The 23,749-nt window shown below is 43.9% G+C and overlaps 2 protein-coding genes across 2 annotated transcripts; one reads left to right on the top strand and one right to left on the bottom strand.

Annotated features, from left to right (window-relative positions):
* The first annotated feature begins 1,351 nt into the window (after positions 1-1,351).
* On the top strand, positions 1,352-6,179 carry LOC124652370 (methyl-CpG-binding domain-containing protein 11-like). The gene is made up of 3 exons (XM_047191391.1): positions 1,352-1,404; positions 4,819-4,960; positions 5,077-6,179. The coding sequence occupies exons 1-3, from the start codon at positions 1,375-1,377 to the stop codon at positions 6,000-6,002; spliced, it is 1,098 nt and encodes a 365-aa protein (XP_047047347.1). The 5' UTR covers positions 1,352-1,374; the 3' UTR covers positions 6,003-6,179.
* A 282-nt stretch (positions 6,180-6,461) lies between these two features.
* Positions 6,462-6,992, bottom strand: LOC124652940 (RING-H2 finger protein ATL70-like). The gene has a single exon (XM_047191988.1). It carries the CDS (start codon positions 6,990-6,992, stop codon positions 6,567-6,569), a length of 426 nt encoding a protein of 141 aa, XP_047047944.1. The 3' UTR covers positions 6,462-6,566.
* Positions 6,993-23,749: the final 16,757 nt, after the last annotated feature.

The following is a 23,749-nucleotide window of genomic DNA, read 5'->3' as shown; positions in this document are numbered from 1 at the left end:
TAAAGGTCAAACAGTAATTAACAATTGAAATGGGTTAGTTTAGTGAACGGCCCGATGAAGTACGGTGGTATGCCCAATCCTTCCCTCCTCCCCAAAGGTGGCGTCCACAATGGATGTTGCACGACAAAGAGGGTGTAGGTCGAGGCGACGACATTGAGTATCTGCCATCATCGAAGGTGTTGTTGACCTCTGTGGCATGTGGGAAACGAGGCGCACCTGTGGCGACCTAGGTACAACACGATCCAATTAGCACCCCACGAAGCTACATGTACAGTAGAGCTATAGACGCGCAATGCATGTGGCAAACTTTGCGGGGCACGCGGGAATCGAAGTCGCTTCGAACCAGTGGGCAACATTTTTTGGGGAGATTCGGAAGATTACAAAGTTGCGCTAGTGCTGATATTTGTTTTTTTCTTTTGTTTTCATTGCAAAACCTGTCGAACTTGGGAAAAGGAGTTATTTTAGACTGAGCGTGGGCGTGCGTGTGAGATACCATGGAAGGTGTTATGGAATGGGCTCAGCCCAACCATACGACCAGAAGACGATTTACCCAGACCTCCCCATCCTTCTAGCCAGCCCAGCCCAGCGCAGCCCATCCCACTAGCAACGGCCCAGCCGAACCACACGACCAGACCAGCCCACGAGCTACCACGCCACGTGGCCGACGCGCGGCGCCGCGCCCGCTGCACAGCCCTTATCCACGCCGAGGTCGCCACCTGGCGTTGCACACGCTGACGCGGATCCCGGTGACGCGGCGGCCCCACGTGCCACCTCCGCCGCGCACGAATATTCGTCGCCTTCCCGCCCCGCTCCCGCAGCCCCGGACTCCAACGCCCCGCGCTGCAATGCAGTTTTGGACCCCGCGCGCTCAGTCCCGACCTTTTCTCCGCCACGACGCGTTCCTGGACCAGGTCCATAGTCAGATAGTCGAATCCCGTTCGCAGAGAGCTCGTGCGGTGCATGGACCGCGTCCGTGGAACCCCGATCCCCGCCCACACCGTGTCCCGTGCGTGACCCACCGCTTGTCTCGACCGACGCGCGACAACCTACCAAACCCTCTACCACCGTACCCACTGGCGCGTGGGTCCCGCTGCGGAAGTTAGAGCCCCCGGCCCACACGTCGGCGAGACACGTGCTGGAACTGGGTGTGCGAAGGGTGTATCCGGAAAGGAGCCGTTAATTATTAATTATTTATCTCCCAGAACGGGGTAGGATAGAGAGATATAAAAATCCGCAAATCCCCACACGTCCCTCGTTTCCCCTCTCCCCCCCCACCTGCACCACTCCATCCATCCAGCCAGGAGCGGGAACCCCCAAACTCGACCGAGAACCATGGCGGCCACCGGCGGAGGAGAGGAGCTCGTGTCCGTCGAGATGCCCGCGCCCGAGGGCTGGACCAAGAAGGTATTACTGCCCACTAGCACCGTCGCATCTGGAACAGCTCGCTCGCTAGCTACCTACTACCAACTGAAGCGCTTCGAATTGCGTCGAATTGGGCCCTGTAGAGTGTGAATTCGCGGGGGTTTAGGCAGAGCGGGGCAGGACCGCGGCTGGGTGAGCGCGAATTCGAGCTGGATTCGAGGGTTTCGTCGGGGGGTTAGGGTTCTAGCGATTTTACCCCGTTCGGTTCTAGGGTTTCGGTGAGCTGCGGGTAGGCTATTGAGCTCGGGCTGGTGCTCCTGGCGGTCTCCGAGCTCGATTCGAGCTCCGTGTGTGTGCGTGCCCGTACTGTGAGATGAGAGGAATGTGCTGTGCTTGTTGGAGCGTGCGTGCCCGTACTGTGAGCTCAGAGGAATGTGTTGTGGTTGCTGGAGCGTGCGTGCCATGTCATGGTTGGTGAGGCAGAATCGTTCCTCTTATGGAGGCTGTTATCCCTGGAGTTCAGTGCCTCGGAGCTCGATTAGTCTGGGGGCAGATAGATACCCAAAACTGTCTCCACCTGCTGCTGTGTACGTGCAGTGGATTTTGTTTGTTTTCAGATTTGGGGGCTTGGGTTGGCCCTGTGGTATGGCCTGCTTCGGGAATGGCTAGCCTTATTTTGGCAAGGGTTGGAAAATGGACATGGGAGGGGTTTCTGAGTTTGCAGCTGTAATCTGCTGCGTGCCATTGACGATTGAGTCTCCCCGTTCAGGATGGCGATTTGTTGCCATTACAGCGAACCTTGTTGCCTTGCACTTTTCGTTTTGCTTTTATTACCTCTGTCCCAAAATATAAGCCTTATATTAGATAACGCTATGTGAGGACAAACTGATTCAACTGCGTTGTGCCAGAAATTTGAAAGCACGTTGGCACTGGTATGCCGGACCAATTGGGTTTTCCTTAGGTTGGCAGCAAATTGTTTGACAGAGTTTCGAATGCTTGCAATCCGTCAGCTTAGGTGTCCATTTGCCCATTGTGATTTTCTAGGGTTGCATTGGAAAGTCTCAACAAGTTACTATCTTATCAGTTTAGGAACTTGTTTACCTCTTCAGTGGATGTGCTTATGGCGGTTAGACTCCCCATGCTTCCGAGCTTCCGAGCTTATTTGTCCATTATCGGATGTGTTTACGGCGGTTGGACTTCCTAGTTTTGCTATTGCATTAAGCACATATCCAGAATGTATTGAATAGCTCATTCTGTACAAAGCGTTTTTTCTAGTTGCTCTAGATGATAAATGTTATTTGGCCAGATGATATAAGTGAAGTGTTGTACTTCTCTGAAAAGAGTTTGGTTGCAACTTGAAAATTCACATAGCTACTTATGTTGTCATTATTAATTTGTCGTATAGGGAAATGGGCTACTTATTTGATTATCAGTTTGGATTTTACCTATCTTTTCGTGATATGATTGGACCATTAAATATTATGTTGCTATGGCGTCGAGAGGGCACAGTCTCTCTGGTAGCACATGGACTCGTCATGTGTTATGGTCGGTAAACTGGTTACGTGGTTGCACGCATATTGCCATATTTGTGTTCAAATGTTGTTTTCTTGTGTCCCCAAAACATATCGTGCCTGGTTTGTGAGCATCAGCGTCCTGTAACTAGTTGGTCTTTGGTTTGAATCGTTCACAACTTTTTTAAGTTGCATCATTCTTGATTTGAGTGGAAAGGTGGTTTCAAATCTGCGATAGTTTATTTCAAGTAGAAAAACATTCATAATTTTCCTTTTGTATTTGTGTGGTTCTGTCTGTCCACTTTATTGACTGGCCTTCCAGTTTATTTGACTGTGTTTCACTTTATTTTTTTAAAATATATATGTGATTTTACTCCAAAATGGTTAACAACTGTGCTTGGAATGAGTGTGCCTAAAAGTCATCTATGAAATCTGTGGCGCTGACTGCACAAGTTGAGTGACACTAAATTATCGGACCAAACTGAAGCATTCTTGGAAATGCAGAATGCGATTCCTTTTGCAATTTTAGGTGTGTCTTCTCTTACCGTTGTTATGTCACACAAGATCGATTAAGTAGCATTCTTGTGGATGCAACATTTCCTTTATAAATAGGCTCCTTGAGATAATCCATAAAGGTGACACCATGGGACCTCTGAAACTAGGTCCATTAAGGTGATGAACTAGAGGCGGAATATAGGCAGGACCCCACGTGCATCCCTAAGGTCCATGGACCAAATACCAGAATTAGATTAAATTTATGTGAACCATTGCTAGTGTGCGTGAAGTAATCGTAGTTCATAGTACCAGTTGTGGATATACACAAAACATTCTTAGTAGTACTTTTGTGTGCTTTCTGACATTGTTTGTTCAATTGGATTATCTTACTGAATCCTGAGATGTTTTTTTACTGTACACACTTCAGCTGAAGTTTTTTGCTGTATGTTGCCTTTTTGCGGTAATAGGGTAGTACTTGATATTTGGATTCTCCTTTTTCATCTTAGAATTATTAACTTTCATGTGTCTTATCTTGAGATTGTTATCTTCTACCCTCTTTAATGTACTGTGTAGTCATGTAATTACTGTTGGGTGATATCTACTACTCCCTCTGTTTGGAAATAAATGGCGAAGATTTGTCTAGATTCGCATGTATCTACACACTAAAACGCATCTAGATACATGCGAATCTAGACAAATCTGCGGAACTTATTTCCGAGCGGAGGGAATAGTTGTTAGCATTAAGTATACTTCTGCATAAGTTATCTTGGTGTGTGTTGTGTGCCTATCTTGAGATTGTTATCTCTTATACCCTCTTTAACGTACTATGTAGTTATGTAAATACTGTTGGGCGCTAGCTACGAGTTGTTAACATTAAGTGTGCTTCTGCACAAGTTCTCTTGGTGGTTGATGACACTGATTACAGTGGCTAATTAGCAATACCTATAGAGCTGGGTGAAGCTAGACTTAAATTCTGCCCCAGCTTGATTTTTGTGTGTATCGGTGGGAATATGCGTTGAGGTATCGAATAGAAGGAAGTGCTTGAATACAAGACAGCCAATATAACCTGACATTATTAAGGTGAAGGAGTTCGGATTCTGCCTCACTTGTTCAATTGTGTACCTGTGTGACATGGTAGTAATATCGAAATAGAAGGCAATGCTTGAATATTACAAGCCAAACAGTAATATCAAACATTATTAGGGATCGTAAGTACGATGTTTAACTAATAAATTGTTTATTTATCACTAAATAGTAACCACTGAGCAGTAAAAAAGGTTCTTATGTTCCACATGTTCTTGTTCCTAATGATGTTTATATTTTATAAGGTGTTAAATTGGGTTCCAGTGTTAGAATTTTTTTATTTTGAGCCATGTATTTTTATTTATTTACTATGTTCATTCTCTATACGGTGCTATCAACTAACATCCCTGCTTTCCTAATACGGCAGTTTACTCCCCAAAGTCGGGGAAAATCTGAGATCATTTTTGTATCACCAACTGGAGAGGAAATCAAGAACAAGAGGCAGCTGAACCAGTACCTAAAGGCAAACCCTGGAGGCCCTGCTTCATCGGAGTTCGATTGGAGTACTGGTAGAGGCCCTTTGCCCCTTGTGATCCATCATTATGTGACTTCTATCAATAACTATAAGATGCAGTAGAATCCATGTGCGTGAATATCTGATCTGATCAAAATGGTTTATGAGCAGGTGATACCCCGAGGCGGTCTACTCGGATTAGCGAGAAAGTGAAGGTATTTGATAGCCCCGAGGGTGAGAAGACCCCAAAACGGAGTAGGAGCGCAAGTGGCAGAAAGGGCAAGAAGAAGGAGGATACTGAAACTGAGGAAGGCAAAGAAGCTGAGACGGGCAAGGAGGCCCCTAAAGTTGAAGAAGATAAAGAGGCTGAAGCTGGCGAGGATGCCCCTAAAGGTGAAGAAGATAAGGAGGCTCAGGCTGGCAAGGAGGCCCCCAGTGAAGATGCTGCAAAGAGCACCAATGTGGAGACGAAGCCTGCTGAAGAGGTTGCTGTAGAGAGCACCGATGTGGAGATGAAGCCAGCTGAAGAGGCCAAAGATGCTGTAGAAAGCACTGATGTGGAGATGAAGCCTGCTGAAGAGGCGAAAACTGAAGATTCCACAGAGAAGGGTGATGTGGCTGCTCCGGCACCTGTGGAAGATGTAAAGGAAGATGAGAAGCTAGTTGAGGTCGTAGCCCCTGCTGCACCAGCTGAGGCCGCTGCCCCTATTGCACCGGTTGGGGCCAATGCCGCTCCTCCTGCACAAGCGGAAGAAAAGAAGGAAGATGCAAAGCCAGTTGAGACCATTGCCGATCCTCCTGCACAAGCGGAAGAGAAGAAGGAAGATGCAAAGCCAGCTGAGGCCGTTGCTGCTCCTCCTGCAAGTTCCGAGGGGGTGACTACAGAGGAAGTAGCCCCTCCAGTGAGTATCCCCACCGAGAACTCAGTTGCTGCTCCCAGCGACCCTGCTGTTCCTCCTCCTGCTCCGGAATCTGAAGGCAAAGCAGATGCTGCCGCAGTAGATAGCCAGCAGCCCGGCGCAGCCACCAATGAGTCATCCCCTGCTGTCAGCAACGGGCAGATGTCGCCTGGCGCCTCGACGGTGAAGTGCACCTGAAGCAGCTCCTCTCGCCCTTCCTCCGCCGTGCCCGCGTCTCCTAGGATCGATCATTCACATTCGCATTGTAATCAATCAGTCTGTGTCGGGTAAGCATGTTAATTTAGCCAGTCTGACGTTACTGGGTGATGAGCACCGGTAAGTACGTAGGCTCTGCATTTAGTCACATTTTGTATGGCCGGCGTGGGCGGCCGCCCTATGCGGCCCTTTGGCATTGCCCCGCCGGCGCAACATACATGTACCTCAATCCACATCGTCTGTTTATCTAACTTGTAAGCTCATTAATCTTAGGGAACACATATACCGCCGTCTGTGTGTCTGTCTGTTTGTCAATGTGTACCTGTGATGTATTGTGAGACCTGAATACTCTGCCCTTTGTACGCTGTTGTTTATCTCCAATGAATAAATGAGGGTTGTCTTGTGTATGTTTCGTACAACAATGTATTAATCAGTCTGAGAACTAGTATTTCGCATGAAATTGCGGTGCCACAAAATTACATTCGCCATTCCTCTTTCGTACATAATATAAACACTTTCTCTTTACATGCCGGAGTTCCCTAAGAACTAATCATTGGCGGCTTGGGCGGGCGAGGGGGCTGTGGGCGCCGGCGGCGTGCGGCAGACGGGGCAGCTGGGGCGGAGGCGGAGCCACTGGTCGACGCACGGCCGGTGGAAGGAGTGGTCGCAGCCTGGAAGCACACGGAGCACGTCTCCCCGGTCGTAATCCCCGAGGCACACCGCGCAGGAAGCTTCCGCCGTTGCCGCGTCCCCGCCGTGCACCACTACCCTGGGCAGCGCGCTGATCGCGGCCTCGTCCATCCCCAGCTCAACGTCGCCGCCCGCCGTCGCCGCCGCATCCTCAGCGGTGCCGGGCGGCGTCGGCATCGGCGGAATGGGCGTGGCCTCCCGCGAGCAGGTGTGGAGGAAGTAGGCGATGACGACGACCACCGCCACGCTGATGACGGCGAAGGCGATCTGCAGCGCCGCCATGCATTCGCGCGCCCCTCCGTGCTCGTCCGGCGAGGTAGGTGCGGCTCGCCGCCGCGCGCGAGCCGAGCAAAGTCAGCGCCTGCTAGCTAGCTTATCTCTGCATCTGAAAAGGACGCGATGATAAGCTGTCGGATCGGAAGTCTGTGTATATATATATATATATGGATCATGAGGTCAGGTGTGGCGATGTGATCCACTCCGTTGCATCTGCGTTGCGTTGCGTGTGGGTCGTATTGGTCAACGCCTGCTTGCCATTTGAAGAAATCATTATTGGTCTTCTTCCCCATTCTTAAAATGGAAACAGGGTGTGGCTCCCGGGTTGCTCCAGGGGCCGGCTGCGGCTGCACGGCGGGGCAGTTCGGTGCACACGGCGTGTGCGGAACCTGATGAGTGACGCGGAGGACGTACGGACGAGGCTACTGCCCGCCGTTTTCACAAAACCTCTATCTCAAACTAGTCATAACATGAAAATCAGGATGACGGTGGCATCCCAACTCAGCAAAGTTTAAATTCACATTTTGATGTTTTATTAAAGGTGGAATAATCTTTCAGTTGGAGACAACGTTGCCATCTATAGCAAGACGTATGTGGTGACTTCGTCAATCTCTAGATCCCACGGACAACGAGACGCATGCAGTGATTTGTCAATGTCAGTTTAAGTTTATAAGACTTACTGTCTCGAAAGTGCTCATAAGGGTAGGGCGTGGCTGCGTGCGATTCATAGATTTAAGTGAATTATGAGGCAAGTTCGAAAAAAAAGTAGTCATACCATGATAAATCGAGCACGAGTATCAAGGGGAATTGATTGTTGTGACTAAGTATTACTCTATTAAGAGTGGTGTGGATGTTGGCTATTCGCTCTCGGCGTGGACATCGCTATGGGAACCATGGTTTCCAATACGCCGACACCCTCTGAAAATACCTATTGATTAAAGTTTGGCTTGTTGATTCTTAACTAAGTTGGATCCTAAGAGGTTAATCATAATAGACTTGCTAATCTAAATGGTTTTTTTTATGAAACCACTTTGAACGCCTACATATTTGGCAAACATATTGCCAACCTCATTCTTACGAAGAGAATAAACATCATCAATGATGGAAAGATTGAATGAGGTACCAATAGTGCAAAAGGAGGAGTGACCCTTCTCACGGCATATGTAGCAAGTTCTTCTCTCCTCATTCTTCTGAATTGATTTCTCAATAATAGGAGCATTGGCTCGATTCTTCTTGGGCATCGACCTTTCTTCAACTTGAGGTAGACCCCGAGGTTCAACTTGAGGCCGCTTCCTTTTTTTTGCTTGTCATTAAGCGGGTTTTTTCTTCAAATGGCGAGATCTAACATAATGCCCTTCAATTTTGTACTTGAAGCACACAATCTTGGTCGGATCCTTGAGTTGTCATTGACCCTTCTTCTTCTTGTTGATCTTGGACTTATTCTTCTAGTTGAAGTTGAATCCAAGTACACTTTTGTCATTGAAAGATTGTCGCTCGCTCAACGTAGCGTCAAGTTTGCTCTTCCCTTCATTACTCTTTACCAAGTCTTTCTTCAAAGAAGTGACTTGGGACTTAAGCTCTTTGATTTCCTCTACATGGCCAGTAACCACAAAAGTACTAGAGGAAGTAGAACCTCCATTGTTAGAGAAATGAGGGTAATTCACCACAAGATATAGAAATAGTATGAGTGGATGAAAAACAAGAGCTAGCACATCGCAATATTGCATTTTGAGAAGTAATGCTAGTGTCCACACAAGGCTCACAAGATATTACGTTTGACATGATAGCCTCATGAGCTAACTTTAGCCTATCATAGGAGACTAGAACATTATCATGGGAGCTAGAGAGCTTTCCATGACTTTTTTTGAATTTCCCATAATTGCTAGTTAGCAAAGTAAATTGAGTTTTTAGCTCAACATTCTCCTTCAATATAGATGCTAGATAAGAAGTAAAGTTAGTAGCACAAGCATCTTATATCTTATATTTACTAATTAAAAACTCCCATCAAACCGGAAGCACATTTGGTGCAAACGAGCAGTAATGCTCCCAGTTTTCAAAATATTTAAAAAAATCGTCACATTTATTTCATGAATACAAACATATATCCTGAATACTCGTGTGAAATTTCGGTAGAAATTGCACTGTATTTTGAGCTACATGAAAAAAACAAATTTGTGGCTACGTATAGGAGTAGATATTTGTCAGAGGTTTGTCTTTTTTGTATAGTTTAAAATATAACATATTTTTCTCCAAAATTTCTACCGTACCTTCAGAGTGTTTGCATGTATGTGGATATTTAATTTAAATTTTTTTGTAATCCAAAAAATATGATTTAAAAAATCCTGGTGTTCATGTACCAAACACACTTTTCACGTAGACAGATTAAAATAAGTACTATACTAACGTGCTGACAGTATGGTACATTGAGTTTGATTTTCACATTGTTTTTTTTTTTGTGCGCAGTTTGGGTGCCATCTTGAAATTTTTAGAGACCATTTTTTCGCTTTGGAGCGGTTTGGTGTGGCCATAGCTGTGATAGTTTGAGATAGTGGTGGGCAGTTCTGTCCTAATTGTCGTAGGGTGGAATTTTGCCCAGCGGTCAAAGCGGCCATGGTGCCATATCCCTATGTATGCCTTGTTTTATTTTCCTTTATTTTATTTATTATTTTCACATTTATCTCATCGGTCTCTTCTTGCCTCATCTCTCCCCTACACGAAGCTCCTGCTTTGCCGGCTGTCCAGGGACGGAGACAAGGGGGGCGAGGGGGGGGGGGGGGGGCTGTGCCCCCCCTATGGTTTGGATTTTATGAAGAATACTGCTCACTAGAACTATAATTTCTTGCTGATTTAGCTTACTCTGCCCCCTCATGAAGTTTACAACACTATTTTGCCCCCCTCAAGATCGAAAGCTGGCTCCATCCCTGCGGCTGTCCCGCATGCTGCACTGTTCGATGCCCCGAAAGACGATGCGGGCTCGAGTGGAGCATGCTCCAGATCGGTGGCCGATGGAGCTTGGATGCCGCAAGGATCAAGGAATTGGAGAGCGACATTCAGCAGCGGCTGTCGTCACGAGGTGATCCCTTCCAAGTTCTTCGCCGCCGTGAGATCCCCTGGCCGAGCTCTTATGCGGTCGTGATGTGGCTCGGTTTCGCGGTCGTCGACGAGAAGCTCTGATGCAGCTTCTCACCTTGAAGCGGCTCCGGCCCCGACGGCTGGTCTGCTGTGTGATCCGCTCACCAACGACAACGGTGATTTGCATCTTGGACAACAGTGGTTCCCAACGCCGCCGTTAGTTCGTCGTCTCCGTGTGCCCGGGCGGAGGTCCACCTGCGCTGCTTGCCTGCTTCGCCAGACGTTGGTGTGCCGCTGCCGTTTAGCCTTGCCTCCACCTCCACCACATCGTCGACTCGTGCCCCGTCCCCTGTGCTCGCCACCGACGCAGTGGTACCCGTTTTTTTATAATGGATGCTTTATTACTTATAAAAAAACAATTACACCTGACCTCTGCATAGCTAAGATGCACACAGCCGTTCAAAAATTCTCGAAAGTCTAGAGTGCTAAAAAAGGCGAATTACATATCAGATATGAGCGATTGTAAAACGGCTAAGGTGAAGGCGGAGGCCCAATCCGTAGATTATGCTGCCACCTATGTAGGGAAAAAGTATCCCTGGCGTGTTCTCCAACCGTGTACAGACCTCCGTAAACAGGTCGCGGTTCTCCACCTTCTGCAACGTAGACCACGAATGGAGAGTAGCGGTACATCTGTAGATAACCTGCAAAATAGAACAATTCTTGTCATTAAAAACTTTGTCATTTCTACACAGTCATAGCGACCATATAATGGAAAACGCCCTCACCCTAATAAACATTCCAAATCTGTGATCGATACCATGAAGTCAATTACCAAAGATATTGGCCACACTAGTGGGGGATACAAATCAGAAGCTACTTGGATGCATGACCATATAGACCCGACAAAGTGACATTGGAAGAACAAGTATTTAATCGTCTCATTGTGTTGACAAAAAACACACTGCGTACTCCCATGCTAATTACGTTTCACGAGATTATCTTTGGTTTGGATTAATCCTCGACGCAAATACCAGCCAAAAATCTTAATTTTGAGCGGTATTTTCATCTTCCAAATCTTCTTGTTTTTATCAACTGGTATTTTTGGTTGGATAATGGCATTGTACAATGAACTTACTAAGAATTTTTCATTGGAATGTAAGTTCCAACGAAATTCATCTTGCCCTTCAGACAACTGAATGGATTTCAAACGAAACAGTAAGGTGATGTCTACGCACGCTTCTATTCCTGTAGACAGTGTTGGGCCTCCAAGAGCAGAGGTTTGTAGAACAGCAGCAAGTTTCCCTTAAGTGAATCACCCAAGGTTTATCGAACTCGGGGAGGTAGAGGTCAAAGATATCCCTCTCAAGCAACCCTGCAATTACGATACAAGAAGTCTCTTGTGTCCCCAACACACCTAATACACTTGTCGGATGTATAGGTGCACTAGTTCGGCGAAGAGATAGTAAGATGCAAGTGATATGGATGAATATGAGTGGTAATAACAATCTGAAATAAATATGGCAGCAAGTAAACATGCAGTAGAACAGTAAATAAACGGTGATTCGATATTTGGAAACAAGGCCTAGGGATCATAGTTTCACTAGTGGACACTCTCAACAATAATCACATAATAAAACTACTCTACACTCTTTTGTTGGATAACAAACACCATTCATTGTGTAGGGCTATAAAAGCACACCTCAAGCCGGAGTAAACAAGTTCCACAACGTCCGGAGTTCATATTAAAGTAACCTCTAGAGTGCATAATAGACCGTTGCAATTTAGACCGAGTACTAACATAGCATACACACTGTCAACAATATCTATTTCAAAAAAAAAACAATATCTATGAAAGGGGTAATAGATCACATCAATACTATCATAGTAATAGTTAACTTCATAATCTACAAGAGATTACAATCATAACCTACGCCAAGTATTACATGATGCACACACTGTCAACATTACATCATGGAGGAGGAATAGACTACTTTAATAACATCACTAGAGTAGCACATAGATTAATAGTGATACAAAGCTCATGATCACATAAAGATCACACCATGGGAGAGAGAGATGAACCACATAGCTACCGGTAGAGCCCTCAGCCTCGGGGGAGGACTACTCCCTCCTCATCATGGGAGACAACAACAACGATGAAAATGGCGGTGGTGTCGATGGAGATGACTCCGGGGGCAATTCCCCGTCCCGGCGGCGTGCCGGAACAGAGACTTCTGTCCCCCGAAACGGAGTTTCGCGATTGCGGCGGCGCCCCTGGAGTCTTTCTGGAGTTTCGTCAATTGGTATCGGGTTTTTAGGTCACGAGGGACTTTATAGGAAAAGAGGCGGCGCGAGGGGGTGCCTAGGGGGCCCACCCCATAGGGCGGCGCGGCCAGGGTGGGACCCGCCCCCCTATGGTGTGGGTCCCCCTTGGCCCCCCTCTGGCTCTCCTTCGGTGTTCTGGAACATTTCAGGGAAAATAAGGTCTTGGGCTTTTGTTTCGTCCAATTCCGAGAATATTGCCCGAACAGCCTTTCTGGAACCAAAAACAACAGAAAACATGAACTGACACTGTGGCATCTTGTTAATAGGTTAGTTCCGGAAAATGCATAAAATCATTATAAAGTGAGAGCAAAACATATAGGTATTGTCATAAAACTAGCATGGAACATAAGAAATTATAGATACGTTGGAGACGTATCAAGCATCCCCAAGGTTAGTTCCTACTCGCCCTCGAGTAGATAAACGATAGCAAGGATAATTTCTGAAGTGACATGCTACTAACATAATCTTGATCATACTATTGTAAAGCATATGAGATGAATGAAGTTACTCAAGGCAATGGTAAAGATAATGACTAAACAACTGAATCATATAGCAAAGACTTTTCATAAATAGTACTTTCAAGACAAGCATCAATAAGTCTTGCATAAGAGTTAACCCATAAAGCAATAGATTCTTAGTAGAAAGTTTTGAAGCAACACAAAGGAAGATATAAGTTTCAGCAGTTGCTTTCAACTTCAACATGTATATCTCATGGATGTATATCTCATGGATGATTGTCAACACAAAGTAATATGATGAATGCAAATAAGCAAATATGTAGGAATCAATGCACGTAGTTGACACAAGTGTTTACTTCTAAGATAGAGAGAAGTAGGTAAACTGACTCAACATAAAAGTAAAAGAAAGGCCCTTTGCAGAGGGAAGCATGGATTACTATTTTTGTGCTAGAGCTTTTATTTTGAAAACATAGAAACAATTTTGTCAACGGTAGTAATAATTCATATGTGTTATGCATAAGACATCCTATAAGTTGCAAGCCTCATGCATAGAATACCAATAGTGCTCGCACCTTGTCCTAATTAGCTTGGATTTCCATGGATTATCATTGCATTACATATGTTTCAACCAAGTGTCACAAAGGGGTACCTCTATGCCGCCTGTACAAAGGTCCAAGGAGATAGATCACATTTGATTTCTCGTTTTTGATAGATCTCAACTTAGGACTGATACGTCTCGAACGTATCTATAATTTCTTATGTTCCATGCTAGTTTTATGACAATACCTACATGTTTTATTCATACTTTATATCGTTTTGATGCATTTTACGGAACTAACATATTAACAAGATGCCGAAGTGCCAGTTTCTGTTTTCTGCTGTTTTTGGTTCCAGAAAGGCTGTTCGGGCAATATTCTCGGAATTCGACGAAACAAAAGCCAAACATCTTATTTCACCGAGACGGACCAGAACACCAAAGGGGAGACGGAGAGGAGGCCCAGGGCCTCTACACCATAGGCTCGCGCGGCCAAGAGGGGGGGGGGGCGCCGCCCTATGGGGTGGGCCCCCAGGCACCCCCTCGCGCCGCCCTATAGTATTCCATATTCATCGGATCCCAACAAACACAACATGTAACATTATAAATAGACGATCTTGATCATGATAGGCAGCTCACAAGATCTAAAATGATAGCACAATTAGGAGAAGACAACCATCTAGCTACTGCTATGGACCCATAGTCCAAGGATGAACTACTCACACATCAGTCCGGAGGCGATCATGGTGATGTAGAGTCCTCCGGGAGATGATTCACCTCTCCGGCAGGGTGCCGAAGGCGATCTCCTGAATCCCCCGAGATGGGATTGGGCGGCGGTGTCTCTGGAACTTTTTCCGTATCGTGGCTCTCGGTAATAGGGTTTTCGCGACGGAAAGTATAAGTAGGCGGAAGGGTAGAGTCGGAGGCAGCACGGGGGCCCCACACCATAGGTCGGCGCGGGCCCCCCTTGGCCGCGCCGCCTTGTGGTGTCGGCGCCCCGTGGCCCCACTTCGTATCCTCTTCGGTCTTCTGGAAGCTCCGTGGAAAAATAAGACCCTGGGCGTTTGTTTCGTCCAATTTCAAGAATATTTCCTGTGTAGGATTTTCGAAACCAAAAACAGCACAAAACAGGAACTGGCGCTTCGGCATCTTGTCAATAGGTTAGTGCCGGAAAATGCATATAAATGATGTAAAGTGTATATAAAACATGTGAGTATTGTCATAAAACTAGCATGGAACATAAGAAATTATAGATACGTTTGAGACGTATCAAGCATCCCCAAGCTTAGTTCCTACTCGCCCTCGAGTAGGTAAACGATAACAAGGATAATTTCTGAAGTGACATGCTATCATAATCTTGATCAATACTATTGTAAAGCATATGAGATGAATGAAGTGATTCGAAGCAATGGTAAAGACAATGACTAAACAACTCGAATCATATAGCAAAGACTTTTCATGAATAGTACTTTCAAGACAAGCATCAATAAGACTTGCATAGGAGTTAACTCATAAAGCAATAAATTCTTAGTAGAAAGTTTTGAAGCAACACAAAGGAAGATATAAGTTTCAATAGTTGCTTTCAACTTCAACATGTATATCTCATGGATAATTGTCAACACAAAGTAATATGATGAATGCAAATAAGCAAGTATGTAGGAATCAATGCACACAGATTGACACAAGTGTTTGCTTCTAAGATAGAAAGAAGTAGGTGAACTGACTCAACATAAAGTAAACGAAAGGCCCTTCGCAGAGGGAAGCATGGATTACTATTTTTGTGCTAGAGCTTTTATTTTGAAAACATAGAAACAATTTTGTCAACGGTAGTAATAATTCATATGTGTTATGCATAAGACATCCTATAAGTTGCAAGCCTCATGCATAGAATACCAATAGTGCTCGCACCTTGTCCTAATTAGCTTGGATTTCCATGGATTATCATTGCATTACATATGTTTCAACCAAGTGTCACAAAGGGGTACCTCTATGCCGCCTGTACAAAGGTCCAAGGAGATAGATCGCATTTGATTTCTCGTTTTTGATAGATCTCAACTTAGGACTGATACGTCTCGAACGTATCTATAATTTCTTATGTTCCATGCTAGTTTTATGACAATACCTACATGTTTTATTCATACTTTATATCGTTTTGATGCATTTTCCGGAACTAACATATTAACAAGATGCCGAAGTGCCGCTCCTGTTTTCTGCTGTTTTTGGTTCCAGAAAGGCTGTTCGGGCAATATTCTCGGAATTCGACGAAACAAAAGCCAAACATCTTATTTCACCGAGACGGACCAGAACACCGAAGGGGAGACGGAGAGGAGGCCCAGGGCCTCCACACCATAGGCTGGCGCGGCCAAGAGGGGGGGCGCGCCGCCCTATGGGGTGGGCCCCCTAGGCACCCCCTCGCGCCGCCTCTTCGCCTATAAAATCCCTCGAGACCTAAAAATCCGACAACAATTGACGAAACTCTAGACAGACTCCAGGGGCGCCGCCGCCATCGCGAAAGTCCGTTTCGGGGGACAGAAGTCTCTGTTCCGGCACGCCGCCGGGACGGGGAATTGCCCCCGGAGTCATCTCCATCGACACCACCGTCATCTTCATCGCTGTTGCTGTCTCCCATGATGAGGAGGGAGTAGTTCTCCCCCGAGGCTGAGGGCTCTACCGGTAGCTATGTGGTTCATATCTCTCTCCCATGGTGTGATCTTTATGTGATCATGAGCTTTGTATCACTATTAATCTATGTGCTACTCTAGTGATGTTATTAATGTAGTCTATTCCTCCTCCATGATGTAATGTTGACAGTGTGTGCATCACGTAGTACTTGGCGTAGGTTATGATTGTAATCTCTTGTAGATTATGAAGTTAACTATTACTATGATAGTATTGATGTGATCTATTCCCCCTTTCATAGCTATTGTTGACAGCGTATGTTATGTTAGTACTCGGTCTAAATTGCAACGGTCTATTATGCATTCTAGAGGTTACTTTAATATGAACTTCGGACGTTGTGGAGCTTGTTTACTCCGGCTTGAGGTGTGCTTTTATAGCCCTACACAATGAATGGTGTTTGTTATCCAACAAAAGAGTGTAGAGTAGTTTTATTATGTGATCATTGTTGAGAGTGTCCACTAGTGAAACTATGATCCCTAGGCCTTGTTTCCAAATATCGAATCACCGTTTATTTACTATTCTACTGCATGTTTACTTGCTGCCATATTTATTTCAGATTGTTATTACCACTCATATTCATCCATATCACTTGCATCTTACTATCTCTTCGCCGAACTAGTGCACCTATACATCTGACAAGTGTATTAGGTGTGTTGGGGACACAAGAGACTTCTTGTATCGTAATTGCAGGGTTGCTTGAGAGGGATATCTTTGAGCTCTACCTCCCTGAATTCGATAAACCTTGGGTGATTCACTTAAGGGAAACTTGCTGCTGTTCTACAAACCTCTGCTCTTGGAGGCCCAACACTGTCTACAGGAATAGAAGCGTGCGTAGACATCAAGGACATCCATACCGGGACAACATAGAAAACAGATAATGGACTCCTCTTTAATGCATAAGCATTCAACAACAGATAATATTCTCATAAGAGATTGAGGATTAATGTCCAAACTGAAACTTCCACCATGATACATGGCTTTGGTTAGCGGCCCAATGTTCTTCTCTAACAATATGCATACTCAACCATTTAATCATGATAAATCACCCTTACTTCAGACAAGACGAACATGCATAGCAACTCACATGATATTCAACAAAGGTGTAATAGTTGATGGCGTCCCCAGAAACATGGTTACCGCTCAACAAGCAACTTATAAGAAATAAGATACATAAGCTACATATTCAATACCACAATAGTTTTTAAGGCTATTTTCCCATGAGCTATATATTGTGAAGACAAGGAATGAAATTTTAAAGTTAGCACTCAAGCAAATTACTTTGAAATGGCAGAGAAATACCACATAGTAGGTAGGTATGGTGGACAAAAATGGCATAGGTTTTGGCTCAAGGTTTTGGATGCACGAGAAGTATTCCCTCTCAGTACAAGGCTTTGGCTGGCAAGGTTGTTTGAAGCAAACACAAGTATGAACCGGTACAGCAAAACTTACATAAGAACATATTGCAAGCATTATAAGACTCTACACTGTCTTCCTTGTTGTTCAAACACTTTTCCAGAAAATATCTAGACTTTTAGAGAGACCAATCATGCAAACCAAATTTCAACAAGCTCTACAGTAATTCTCCACTAATATGTTCAAACTACATGATGCAAGAGCTTAAACATGATCTATTTGAGAGCTCAAAACAATTGCCAAGTATCAAATTATTCAAGACCATATACCAATTACCACATGAAGCATTTTCTGTTTCCAATCAAATAGCAATAAATGCAGCAGCTTCAACCTTCGCCATGAACATTAAAAGTAAAACTAAGAACACTAGTGTTCAATATGAAAAAGCGGAGCGTGTCTCTCTCCCACACATGGATTGCTAGGATCCGAATTTATTCAGAGAATGAAAATAACAAAACAAAAATAAAATACACAAACGCTCCAAGTAAAGCACATAAGATGTGATGGAATAAAAATATAGTTTTACTAGAGGTGACCTGATAAGTTGTCGATGAAGAAGGGGATGCCTTGGGCATCTCCAAGCTTAGATGCTCGAGTCTTCTTGAAATATGCAGGGATGAACCACGGGGGCATCCCCAAGCTTAGAATTTTCACTCTTCTTGATCATATTATATCATCCTCCTCTCTTGACCCTTGAAAACTTCCTCCACACCAAACTCAAACAATCTTATTAGAGAGTTAGTGCATAATCAAAAATTCACATGTTCACAGGTGACACAATCATTCTTAACATATCTGTACATTGCCAAAGGCTACTGAAAGTTAATGGAACAAAGAAATCCATTCAACACAAAGAAAAGAGGCAATGTGAAATAAAAGGCAGAATCTATCAAAACAGAACAGTCCGTAAAGACGAATTTTTTAGAGGCACTTAACATACTCAGATGAAGAAGCTCAAATTGAATGAAAGTTGTGTACATATCTGAGGATCACTCATGAATTTTCGTAGATTTTTCTGAGTTTCCTACAGAGAGACCTACTCAAATTCGTGACAGCAAGAAATCTGTTTCTGCGCAGAAATCCAAATCTAGTATCAACCTTACTATCAAAGACTTTACTTGGCACAATGATGGCGTGTATTTCACACGTTCGTTGGGCAACCCCAAGAGGAAGGTATGATGCGCACAGCAGCAAGTTTTCCCTCAGAAAGAAACCAAGGTTTATCGAACCAGGAGGAGCCAAGAAGCACGTTGAAGGTTGATGGCGGCGGGATGTAGTGCGGCGCAACACCGGAGATTCCGGCACCAACGTGGAACCCGCACAACACAACCAAAGTACTTTGCCCCAACGAAACAGTGAGGTTGTCAATCTCACCGGCTTGCTGTAACAAAGGATTAACCGTATTGTGTGGAAGATGATTGTTTGCGAGAAAACAGTAGAACAAGTATTGCGATAGATTGTATTTCAAGTAAAGAGAATTGGACCGGGGTCCACAGTTCACTAGAGGTGTCTCTCCCATAAGACGAACAAGCATGTTGGGTGAACAAATTACAGTTGGGCAATTGACAAATAAAGAGAGCATGACCATGCACATACATATCATGATGAGTATAGTGAGATTTAATTGGGCATTACGACAAAGTACATAGACCGTCATCCAACCGCATCTATGCCTAAAAAGTCCACCTTCGAAGTTATCATCCGAACCTCCTCCAGTATTAAGTTGCTAACAACAGTACAATTGCATTAAGTATTGCGCGTAATGTAACTAGTGACTACATCCTTGAACATAGCACTAATGTTTTATCCCTAGTGGCAACAGCACATCCATAACCTTAGTGGTTCTTGTCACTCCTCCAGATTCACAGAGGCATGAACCCACTATCGAGCATAAATACTCCCTCTTGGAGTTACTAGCATCAACTTGGCCAGAGCATCTACTAATAACGGAGAGCATGCAAGATCATAAACAACACATAAGCATAGCTTTGATAATCAACATAACAAGTATTCTCTATTTATCGGATCCCAACAAACGCAACATATAGAATTACAGATAGATGATCTTGATCATGTTAGGCAGCTCACAAGATCCGACAATGATAGCACAATGGGGAGAAGACAACCATCTAGCTACTGCTATGGACCCATAGTCCAGGGGTAGACTACTCACACATCACACCGGAGGCGACCATGGCGGCGTAGAGTCCTCCGGGAGATGATTCCCCTCTCCGGCAGGGTGCCGGAGGCGATCTCCTGGATCCCCCGAGATGGGATCGGCGGCGGCGGCGTCTCTGGAAGGTTTTCCGTATCGTGGTTCTCTGTACTGGGGGTTTCGTCACGGAGACTTTTTATAGGCGAAAGGGCAGGTCAAGAGGCGGCATGGGGGCCCCACACCACAGGGCCGCGCGGCCAAGGGGGGGGCCGCGCCGCCCTAGGGTGTGGCCCCTCCGTGGCCCCTCTTCGTCTCTCCTTCGGACTTCTGGAAGCTTCGTGAGAAAATAGGCCCCCGGGCTTTGATTTCGTCCAATTCCGAGAATATTTCCTTACTAGGATTTCTGAAACCAAAAACAGCAGAAAACAAGAATCGGCACTTCGGCATCTTGTTAATAGGTTAGTTCCGGAAAATGCACGAATATGACATAAAGTGTGCATAAAACATGTAGATAACATCAATAATGTGGCATGGAACATAAGAAATTATCGATACGTCGGAGACGTATCAGCATCCCCAAGCTTAGTTCTGCTCGTCCCGAGCAGGTAAAACGATAACAGAGATAATTTCTGGAGTGACATGCCATCATAATCTTGATCATACTATTTGTAAAGCATATGTAGTGAATGCAGCGATCAAAACAATGTATATGACATGAGTAAACAAGCGAATCATAAAGCAAAGACTTTTCATGAATAGCACTTCAAGACAAGCATCAATAAGTCTTGCATAAGAGTTAACTCATAAAGCAATAATTCAAAGTAAAGGTATTGAAGCAACACAAAAGAAGATTAAGTTTCAGCGGTTGCTTTCGACTTGTAACATGTATATCTCATGGATATTGTCAACATAGAGTAATATAATAAGTGCAATAAGCAAGTATGTAGGAATCAATGCATAGTTCACACAAGTGTTTGCTTCTTGAGGTGGAGAGAAATAGGTGAACTGACTCAACATTGAAAGTAAAAGAATGGTCCTCCATAGAGGAAAAGCATCGATTGCTATATTTGTGCTAGAGCTTTGATTTTGAAAACATGAAACAATTTTGTCAACGGTAGTAATAAAGCATATGTATCATGCAAATTATATCTTACAAGTTGCAAGCCTCATGCATAGTATACTAATAGTGCCCGCACCTTGTCCTAATTAGCTTGGACTACCGGATCATCACAATGCATTGTTTTTACCAAGTGTCACAAAGGGGTACCTCTATGCCGCCTCGTACAAAGGTCTAAGGAGAAAGCTCGCATTGGATTTCTCGCTATTGATTATTCTTCAACTTAGACATCCATACCGGGACAACATAGACAACGAGATAATGGACTCCTCTTTTATGCATAAGCATATAACAACAATTAATAATTTTCTCATTTGAGATTTGAGGATTGTTGTCCAAAACTGAAACTTCCACCATGGAGCATGGCTTTAGTTAGCGGCCCAATGTTCTTCTCTAACATATGCATGCTTAACCCTATGGTGGTAGATCTCTCTTACTTCAGACAAGACGAACATGCATAGCAACTCACATGATATTCAACAAAGAGTAGTTGATGGCGTCCCCGAGTAAACATGGTTATCGCACAACAAGCAACTTAATAAGAGATAAAGTGTATAATTACATATTCAATACCACAATAGTTTAAAGCTATTTGTCCCATGAGCTATATATTGCAAAGGTGAATGATGGAATTTTAAAGGTAGCACTCAAGCAATTTACTTTGGAATGGCGGAAAATACCATGTAGTAGGTAGGTATGGTGGACACAAATGGCATAGTGGTTGGCTCAAGTATTTTGGATGCATGAGAAGTATTCCCTCTCGATACAAGGTTTAGGCTAGCAAGGCTTATTTGAAACAAACACAAGGATGAACCGGTGCAGCAAAACTCACATAAAAGACATATTGAAAACATTATAAGACTCTACACCGTCTTCCTTGTTGTTCAAACTCAATACTAGAAATTATCTAGACCTTAGAGAAACCAAATATGCAAACCAAATTTTAGCATGCTCTATGTATTTCTTCATTAATGGGTGCAAAGCATATGATGCAAGAGCTTAATCATGAGCACAACAATTGCCAAGTATCACATTACCCAAGACATTTATAGCAATTACTACATGTATCATTTTCCAATTCCAACCATATAACAATTTAACGAAGGAGAAACTTCGCCATGAATACTATGAGTAGAAACCAAGGACATACTTGTCCATATGCTACAGCGGAGCGTGTATCTCTCCCATAAAGTGAATGCTAGGATCCATTTTATTCAAACAAAACAAAAAACAAAAACAAACCGACGCTCCAAGAAAAAGCACATAAGATGTGATGGAATAAAAATATAGTTTCGGGGAGGAACCCGATAATGTTGTCGATGAAGAAGGGGATGCCTTGGGCATCCCCAAGCTTAGACGCTTGAGTCTTCTTGATATATGCAGGGGTGAACCACCGGGTGCATCCCCAAGCTTAGAGCTTTCACTCTCCTTGATCATGTTGCATCATACTCCTCTCTTGATCCTTGAAAACTTCCTCCACACCAAACTCGAAACAACTCATTAGAGGGTTAGTGCACATTATAAATTGACATATTCAGAGGTGACACAATCATTCTTAACACTTCTGGACATTGCATAATGCTACTGGACATTAGTGGATCAAAGAAATTCATCCAACATAGCGAAAGAGGCAATGCGAAATAAAAGGCAGAATCTGTCAAAACAGAACAGTTCGTATTGACAAATTTTAAAATGGCACCAGACTTGCTCAAATGAAAATGCTCAAATTGAATGAAAGTTGCGTACATATCTGAGGATCATGCACGTAAATTGGCTTAATTTTCTGAGTTACCTACAGGGAGGTGGACCCAGATTCGTGACAGCAAAGAAATCTGGAACTGTGCAGTAATCCAAATCTAGTACTTACTTTTCTATCAACGGCTTAACTTGGCACAACAAAACACAAAACTAAGATAAGGAGAGGTTGCTACAGTAGTAAACAACTTCCAAGACACAAAATAAAAACAAAGTACTGTAGGTAAAAACATGGGTTGTCTCCCATAAGCGCTTTTCTTTAACGCCTTTCAGCTAGGCGCAGAAAGTGTGTATCAAGTATTATCAAGAGACGAAGTGTCAACATCATAATTTGTTCTCATAATAGAATCAAAAGGTACCTTCATTCTCTTTCTAGGGAAGTGTTCCATACCTTTCTTGAAAGGAAATTGATATTTTATATTACCTTCCTTCATATTAATGATAGCACCAACAGTTCGAAGAAAAGGTCTTCCCAATATAATGGGGCAAGATGCATTGTATTCAATATCCAAGACAACAAAATCAACGGGAACCAGGTTATTGTTAATGGTAATGCGAACATTATCAACTTTACCCAAAGGTTTCTTTGTAGAATGATCAGCAAGATTAACATCCAAATAACAATTTTTCGACGGTGGCAAGTCAAGCATATTATAAATTTTCTTAGGCATAACAGAGATACTTGCACCAAGATCACATAAAGCATTACAATCAAAATCTTTAATCTTCATCTTAATGATGGGCTCCCAACCATCCTCTAACTTTTTAGGAATAGAGGCTTCACGCTCTAGTTTCTCTTCTCTAGCTTTTATGAGAGCATTTGTAATATGATGCGTGAAAGCCAAATTTATAGCACTAGCATTAGGACTTTTAGCAAGTTTTTGCAAGAACTTTATAACTTCAGAGATGTGGCAATCATCAAAATTCAAACCATTATAATCTAAAGCAATGGGATCATCATCCCCAATGTTGGAAAAAATTTCAGCGAGCTTTATCACAGAGCGGTTTCAGCAGTTTTAGCAGTTTCGAGCAGTTTTCGCGCTTTGCATTCGAAGTGGAAACATTGCTAACACCAATTCTTTTATTAGTATGAGTAGGAGGTGCAGCAACATGTGTAGCATTAGCATTACTAGTGGTGGTAATAGTCCAAACTTTAGCTATATTCTTCTCTTTAGCTAGTTTTTCATTTTCTTCTCTATCCCACCTAGCACGCAGTTCAGCCATTAATCTTATATTCTCATTAATTCTAACTTG

Source organism: Lolium rigidum, chromosome 5 (assembly GCF_022539505.1).
Source record: "Lolium rigidum isolate FL_2022 chromosome 5, APGP_CSIRO_Lrig_0.1, whole genome shotgun sequence".
Taxonomy (NCBI): Eukaryota; Viridiplantae; Streptophyta; class Magnoliopsida; order Poales; family Poaceae; genus Lolium; species Lolium rigidum.
This window is presented reverse-complemented; position numbering and strand designations above follow the sequence as displayed.